Raw genomic sequence first — 9,039 nt, 5'->3', positions numbered from 1 at the left:
CTGGGGACAGTTATTTGCTTTTATTAACTGCAACGAAAACATTGTTGAACGGGGTGGGAGTCCCGCTAGTGACGTCACGTAGCTGTTTGGACAAGGAGAATGGACTTGCTGAGTGAACGGGGGTCAATGTCAGGTCAACCTCCTCCCTCCCTGGAAGAATATTTCTGAGATGACGCTGTGGATGACAGCTTTTTAGTCATGGCATATTATAAACACATTACAACACTACTTTGCGCTTTTAAGTACACACACCATTTAAAGGTGGACAAGGAATGATAGACCCCACGTGATCATGGTCGTTTGCTCTCTGACTGACACAAGGCCTACAGCCACCTGCTGAAGGAGAAAGAAGAGAAGCTACCGAGACACAGTATCCACTGTATTCAGAAACGCTATATCCCCCCAAAACCGTACGAGCCTTTCTGTTGTTAATCGCCCCTTGTCGGAGCGCGGCCGGCCTGCTTCACACAACCATGGTGGATTTACATCAACGCTTTCAAGCGGAGGGTGTTTAAAGGAATATAAATAGCTTGTTCACCATGTTTAAACAGTTTTAGCACCAGACTGTGCGAATCATTACAAGGTACTATTAATCAGGGAGAGATTCGTGATTGAATCCTCGGGTCATTCATCATCATATTATGACACCGAAGGGTTCGCTTCCTGGAGCTGCAGTCAAGAGAGCCGCAAAGAAAATATCGTTACGAAGTTGGCTGCGCTGGCTCGCTCCTACTCACGACATGCGTCTTTTCCCCTAAATAAAAGAAATAAACAAACACGCGGCCAGCTGAGAATGGGGCGGCCTGGTGGGAGACAGAAACCGCGGGATGAAAAATTCCACCGCAGCCAGGCTCTTGGGGCTGCCAGTGTGGGTACAGGAACAGTCTTTTCTGACGCATTAAAGAAAGTCAGCAAAGACCCTGGTGAACCCAGACTTCCATAAGGGTAGTCATCACCTTTTGTTCCATTTTATCATAGCAATATGGATTTGTTATTGAGCAGAGAGAGAGAGAGAGAGAGAGAGAGACGGCAATATCACTTGCAATTGTGCTTACTAATTTCACGACATTGTTTAACCTTTTCAATCTGCAGATTTATCAAAACGGTGTTATGCCTATGCCTATAAGCATTGTCTATACGCAAAGCCGACGTGCATGATGGTATATTTGAAAGTAGCTAATCTTAATGTAGTCATATCTCGGGATTTGAATATAATTACTGAATGGTAATATTTATTTACAATTTTGTAAGTGCCACTAAGCCTATATAATATTTACAAACGCATCACTAGGCCCATAGGCCTATTTGTTTTGATAATTGTAGCCAATATCGATCGGAATGTTGAATCTTTTCACATTGGTGACATTGTGAAGAAAATCTGATTTATTGAGGATCATGTCCACTTCTTCAGCGTGATTTAGTCTGTGTATTTTGACTTGCAAATTATAGGCTACCTTAATATCGCCAAAACACTCTCCTTTACGCACGTATTTACGCGTGGGCCTAGAACTTGATAACCCACGGATGCCTGCGTAATACTTAGTAATTACGAATCTATTACAATTAGTAGGCCTAACCATAAGCAATTTGTGTGGACAAAAACGGACAATTTCGGTGAGTTATTGCCGCTTAAGTATCAGTCTGACAATGCGATTGTAAAAAAACGATGGTTTATTAGAGGAGCCTTGTCCAGTATTCATATTGGATATTTTAAACAACCAACAATTTCGTTCAAAATCTACCAAAAACTGTCATAGAATAATAAACCCTGGAATATGACATGCTCATCAATGCGAGAAGTGCTTCTTAAATCCTGTTTGCAGAAGCATCGTCCACAAAAAAGCAAACAACATCAACAAAAATCACGCCGTGTATTTACAATGCACAAGTAAACAAGACAAGTGAAGGTCATACACTGCAGAGGTGCGCGCGGAGAAAATGAACACTCGAAATGGCTGGGATATGTCTCGACTGCGTCATTTGATGACGGCACTTGACTGGACAAACGGCAAACGGTCACAGTCACATCATCGGTGGTCTGTTCATGTTCATAGACTCCTGATGGTGGTGGTGAGACGCCGACGGGTACCAGTGTCCAAAATTGTTCATGTAGCCGCCTGGGTGCATAGGTGTTGTTTTACTGGCCATGGAGACCTCCCAGAGCTGCGGAAGGCCCGGGGAAGGCGACAGCGACGGCCTCGTGTGCAGGTGCTCTCCCTCGTGACCGCTCGAGCCGTGCTTCATGATTTTCTTGTACTTCGAGCGCTTGTTCTGAAACCATATTTTCACCTACGGAGAAATAAAGGGGATATAAGGGTAAAATGTGTTGAGAAATGAAAAGAGCAGAAGTTCACCATTATCAAAATAGGCAATTCATCATGCAACCACAAGAGAAATGCCCACAATAGAAAAATCTCTTTGATATTGGACAGAAAATTCATTTTCATGAGTTTGGACAGTGATCTTAAAAAGCTTGAAAGAAAATTGAGCTATTACAGACTGAAAGGCAAAACATATGATAATAAATGACAGTGGTGAAGTTTCTCTCTGTCCAAGTGTGTGTGTGTGTGTGTACGCATGCACAATAAATATGCAGTGCTAATTCAACACTTGGAGAGTATAGGACCAAATAGGCCCACAATCTCGAAGATGTTACATTGACCCTCTATATGTTGAATCAACACTACATTTTCACTCTCTCTATATATATATCTCTCTCTGTTTCTCTGTTTCTGTGTGTGTGTGTGTGTGTGTGTGTGTGTGTGTGTGTGTGTGTGTGTGTGTGTGTGTGTGTGCGTGCGTGCGTGCGTGCGCGCGTGTGTCTCTGTGTGTGCGGGCAGGCATGCACGCGTGCGGGCAAAATGGTCCTTTTAGAAAAGCCTCACTTCTGCAGTTCATTATGTACATGCTCCATTATCTTTTTATAGGGCTACAAGGCATAGGCATGACAACAATCACACAAAGAGAAGAGAGAATGGCAATGGAGAAAAACAAAAAAAAAACAAAAAAACATGGGAAAAGTCCCAGTGCGTTTGCCAAGAAGCAAAAAAAGTGCTATAAAACACTGAAGGGTCAGGTCCCCTTGGTTTCTATTTAAAATGATTTTTCCGCTGATTCAGAAGAAGAAGGAGGCTTGATTACGGCATCAAGTTTATACACACTCGCAAAAGGCACCCATAACCCAGCCAACCGCCCAGAATCAGCCACTGGAGTGCAGACAAGCGAGGGAGACTTGACATCATTTAGACCCCGTATAACTGTCATTTCTCATATTTGATCTGGCCTACTCGGGTGGAATTTTTGTTGCATTTTTTATGCAACCTAATACCAAAAATGTTGCCACTTTAATTGTCTGGGTCCGAGGCACACTGCCATTGCGTTTGAGTTATTACCCAAACGCATATACTATAAAGCCAAGGCCCTGGTGGGTTCAAGGTGTTGACTGAGAGCGAGCAACTGTTAAACTTACTCGCAGAACCTTCAGAAGAACCATCATTTATGTAAGAGAGAGTTTCACGTATCGTTTTCACACACATGCACACGCTTATACACACAAAGAGTGTCAGAGAGAGCGAGAGAGAGAGAGAGAGATCTAATAACAGCACTCTAACAGTCATCTAATAACAGCACTGAAGACAGTTGAATTTAACATTCTTTGTAGTTGGTCCTCCACAATAAGAGTTGGATAAATACAGAAAAAGTGTATGCCTTCACACATAAGCAGTTTTAATTGACGACACTTTAGCACGGTTTCACTGAGGGCCCCCAAGCGTTGAATTTAGACCCTTTTATAGGCACAACAAAGGTGTCTGAGATCTTTGCCATTATTGCCTACAATATCAAATCTCTAAACATACAGCCATGAGTTTAGCCGCTGAGTCTAATGTGCTGTATGGACAGACAAATACCTCAATTTAGCTCTTCAAGAACGTGTGATCCAAGTTTACAAGTGGATCTACTGGCCATGTAAACCACAGATTACACAAAGTACAATATGTGAAAATAAAAGTTGTTTTTTAGTAAGGTTTCATGTGATAGACTATGCTGAACCAGAGGCACTTCACTATGTTTACAAGTGGGGCTACTCTCCCTGTAAACCAGAGATAACACAAAGTAGGAATCGTCAAAATAAAAGTATTTTTGGTAAGGTTTCATGTAATAGATTATGCAGAATCTGAGATTCACAATGAGCTTTATGAGCCATGAGGGAATACAGGTGGGTTATCTTCCATCAAAGTGTGTGCTGCTAGCATTTTTTTTTAAAGCCAAATGACCATAAAGGCAAATTGAAGTCACAAAAAAAGTTTCAGCATGTACTGCATTGGAAACGACATCGTACCGTAGGTGTAATTGCAATGTTTTTTCTTCATGACACTCAATACTCTACTTCATTGCATTCAACAAACTCAATTGAGTCAATAGACAAAGAATACATTATCAAGTCATTTTTCAGCACTTAACCCAGCAATGACTAGACATAGCATACAGCTACTGCCTTTCCGCTCTGCATAGGGCAGCATGTGTTCACAAAATAATACCAAATAGCAAAAGCCTCGCTCACTTAAAGAGTACTTGGTGGAGTAATGTGTGTATTTAATTTAGCTAAAAGATCGTTTCTAGAAGTATAGGCCTAACGCCTTTTGTAGAAAACACCATTTTTATGGATTATTTGGACAGGTTAATGAACAGAGCCTGGAGGCGCCATAAATCACCAGAGAGCAGCGTGTGTGTTAGGTGTGTGTGTGTGGGTGATTTCATTGTGTGTAATTGTGCATGTCACAGGATTTTGTACAAATCCATACAAACATCCTTCAAAAGCAAGGGTGCTGTTGTTAATGACAATGACCATCTAATAGCACGGCATCAAGTCAGTGGTGCATGTCTGTGCATAGTGTGTGTGTATTTGTGTGTGTGTGTGTGTGTGTGTGTGTGTGTGTGTGTGTGTGTGTGTGTGTGTGTGTGTGTGTGTGTGTGTGTGTACGAGATTCTTATGCATGCATATAGGACTCCTGGGTCATACCTGACAGCGCGCGCACACACACACACACACACACACACACACACACACACACACACACACACACACACACACACACACACACACACACACACACACACACACACACAAAAATGTGTGTATACACGTACAGATGCACATTTGCACACTGTTACACACAGAGGCACATGGACATATGCACACACACACACACACGCACGCACGCACGCACGGACACACACACACACACACACACGCATGTCATTGTTCGTGTGTGTGACTGATCATTCTCATTAGAGTCAGTTCGACTGCAGGTTGTTCATGGGGATATGCACTCCCAAGTACACTGGGCTTAACCAATCAAGAGAAACAGGCCTTTGGATCCCCTTTTAAGTCCCCAGGAAAACACACACACACACACACACACACACACACACGCACGCACGCACGCACACACACACACACACACACACACACACGCACACACACACACACACACACACACACACACACACACACACACACACACACACGCTTGCGCGCACACACAGTCAGACTCCTGAAGAGCGTCACCTTACAGTAATAATAACGCCTGCTTTGTACAGGATCATAGTGAACCGTAGACAAACCAGCACACCAAACACATGGGGTGATTCTGAGACAGATGCTTGTTGAATGTTTTTTTTTTAGCCATGTGGTTTGTGCATGGACAGGGTAAACCATGAGTTGCCTCTTGACTGCAAAATCTTGACAGAGATTTTAATTTGAATCAGGCCTATTTTTTTTCATCTGAATTTGAAAACAAAAGTGGAATTCCAGAGTTGTATAAAGTAGAAGTAGAAGTATTGTTACAAATGTAATTACAACACTAGTGGTATGGTTGATAGCTACAACTATGTAATATCGCACTAGCGGTGTTGTAATTACATGCGTAACAGTGCCTTTACTTCTACGCTATACAACTCTGCTGAATACTGTGGGGTGAGGAATCGTGGCACGGTTTGTGTAGACTAATATGCATTATCCCAGAAAGGCAAATGAATACATGATTTGCAATCCCAAATATAGACTTAGGCATCCAAGAGTAGGCCCACGTTAACAACACAGATGGTCACCTGGGTTTGCGTGAGCCCTAGTTTGGCCGCGAGGTCAGCGCGCTCCGGCAGCGCGAGATACTGGGTCTGCTGAAAGCGCTGGTGCAGAGCCTGGAGCTGGAGACTGGAGTAGATGGTCCGTGGCTTGCGAATCTTCTTCCCCTTGCCGTTCAGGCGAATCTCCCCATTCTCAATGACCGTTGGCTTCTCGTGGCGCTCTTGAACAAGGAGTGTAAAGTAAAGAGTTGGCAATTAGGCTAAACGATATTGTCTTTGAACATGGCGAGGCCTTCTGGCCACGACAAGAGAAGTTTACATTTTCTTTTTTTTCTCTCCAAGGATTATGCTGGCCTATTTGCCTGACGTTTATGATATATGGCGACCTAGCTTACTGCACTGCGAGATAACCATGGATTTATTGGTGAACCTGAGATAATCTAGGCCTTTAGATCAGTTTAACCATGTCTTCCAGTAAATTTACGACCAAAGTCACACAGGACACATTAGACCCATTCTAAACCTGTAACGAGCAAACGATAGCTATAAATTTCAGACAAAGTGCATGACTATACAGGATATAGCCTATCGGATTTGTTTACCTAATGGACCACTATTTACTATGTTGCCAAAATTCTAGGCCTATTCATTATAACATAGGTTCAGTATAATAATAATAATAATAATAATAATAATAATAATAATAATAATAATAATAATAACACTAATAATAAATAAATAAGTAAATAAATAAATAAATAAACAAATACAATATTAGTTATTACACTGTTTTACCAGCCTGGTGTGACAGCCACGCTTAGGCTACAACAAAGGGCACTAACAGCTTATTACACCTTTACAGATAGCCTAGCCATTTCCACATAAGCATACAAATAACATAGGCCTACTTACCACAACGTTTTAATTAACACATTTAATACATTAACGCACAATTAGCAGCTTATCTCTCACGTTCCCCGTGTTATTCAACTTAAACCCAGTCCACTAATTATTTCAATGGTTCAGGCAGGCAAAGTTTATGCAAAGTATCAAAGAACACAGAATCCAGAAACACAATCATTCAAAACAAGTCACCAAAAATATGTTGGGCCTAACTGTGGCAAAGCAACTTAGGCTATATGCTCAGCAAAGGAAAATGCGTGATAAAGTAGGCCTAAAATATTTCATATAGCCTAGATAAGTAGCATGATGTATAGCCTATTCTTTTCATTTCCGTAACTTTCCAAGCAGAACATTTCATATTTACGCAGCCCACAACCCAGTTCTATGATACTGAAAAACAACTGTGCAATTTGGAAGGGGAAAAAAAGTTTAAATAAAAATCAACTGTGACTGTCCATCTGACAATAAATAGACTGCTAATAAATGCAGGCTCCTTTCCCATGGAACCTTAAATGTAGGCTACTTAAACTCTCCTTGGGGTTTTGTACCCCATAAATACCCTTCCACAATCTGTATACGTCCAATACTTTTTTTTTGGAAAATATAGCCTATGTCAATTTCACAGCAAATAGCCTATATTGAGCTTACCAGCCTGCTCCACTTTCGCGTGAGTCAAAGTGCTGTTTTGGTTGCTGTGCTGATACGGCACGTACGCATTCTGGGGATGAGAGCTCACCGAGCCGGGGTAAGCCGCATAACCCAGTGATCGACCGTAGGAGTAGGCGCCAGACTGGAGGGGAGCATCGTGCTGCAGGTGTCCGGCCGGCTGCAAGCCGTGTACGGGGTAAATGTTGTGCGATAGTCCGGGCGAGTGCTGAGACTGGTGAGTGGGAAGTCCATGACCGAACTCTAAAAACGCTGACTTGGACGGATCCTGCGCATTGAAGCTATCAGGCATGAAGCTCATAGACATCATTAATAGAGGTCCATAAAAACCACCGGGTTTCAGCACGGCTGCATCGGGTGTTCGCAACTAGCGAGAGCTAATTTGAACCGGATCCATCTCAAAAGAGAAGCGTTATCACGCGGCTCGAACCAGTGCCATAAAGTAGCCTGTTCCACACAGGTATGGACGATTTTTTTGCAGTTGATATTTTGAAAGTTGCCCGTGGACACATACGGTGAGAGAAAAACAGATACGCTCCGTGAAATATTGGTTAACTTCAAAATATTGAGACGTTGGTGGAGTACTCTGACCTGGTATGTCTCCAACACAGCGCGCTCCATCAGCGCGCGAGCTGATTGGTTTCACAGACCTACTATGTCACGAGACCCAGGGGGGAAGCCTAATTAAGTTCATTAACATATGTTATTGAAAGCGGCTTCATAGTGATATTGGGAACTTGCCTGGTTGTGTGTTAATAAAATAGTTATAGACAAAATATATAGTGTAACAATAAAATACGAGGTTTTATTATACATTTCTCTGTGTGCCAGGTTACATCAGAGGAATATAGGCCTGCATGTACGCATTTGTTTGTCAATCACAAATGTACTAGTCCATCAGAAGTCGATGGCTACATTTTGAAATAGGCCTACATATGAATAGTCTTGACATGTTTTAAAAACTTGGCACTGATTTTTTTTAATCGTATACAAGTCAACAGAAACGTTTTAATCTATTGTATTGTCTATTTAAAATGTGGAAGGCATGTGCATGTAATAGTATTGTGTGGCTAAAATGCATTTAATGAATTGAGATAGGCCAATTAAGATTTGTAATAGCCTACATGGGCTATTACGCAGCTAATTACGCACAAAACTGAAGAATGAAAATAACTATTTCATGTTGTGAATAAGATTATGAAAGATAATGAAATAGAGAAACACATGCAGTACAAAAAAAATCAAAATAATTCGATATAGGCTAGTCTAGGTGTTACCCATAGATTTTTTTCTGCCATGGAATTCAATATAGGTTAGTTTATAACTGTTTTGAAAACGCACACAAACGGAATGGCCAAAAACTGTAATGTGAGCTGCGCTTAG

At 41.8% G+C, this 9,039-nt stretch overlaps 1 protein-coding gene across 1 annotated transcript; it reads right to left on the bottom strand.

Annotated features, from left to right (window-relative positions):
• Nucleotides 1–1,623: 1,623 nt before the first annotated feature.
• On the bottom strand, nt 1,624–8,398 carry dlx4b (distal-less homeobox 4b). The gene is made up of 3 exons (XM_063220620.1): nt 7,639–8,398; nt 6,112–6,308; nt 1,624–2,289 (listed from the first exon to the last, which is right to left on the bottom strand). Exons 1-3 carry the CDS (start codon nt 7,964–7,966, stop codon nt 2,023–2,025), a joined length of 792 nt encoding a protein of 263 aa, XP_063076690.1. The 5' UTR covers nt 7,967–8,398; the 3' UTR covers nt 1,624–2,022.
• Between the last annotated feature and the right edge of the window lie 641 nt (nt 8,399–9,039).

The sequence above is a fragment of the Engraulis encrasicolus genome, chromosome 17 (assembly GCF_034702125.1).
Source record: "Engraulis encrasicolus isolate BLACKSEA-1 chromosome 17, IST_EnEncr_1.0, whole genome shotgun sequence".
NCBI lineage: Eukaryota > Metazoa > Chordata > Actinopteri > Clupeiformes > Engraulidae > Engraulis > Engraulis encrasicolus.
This window is presented reverse-complemented; position numbering and strand designations above follow the sequence as displayed.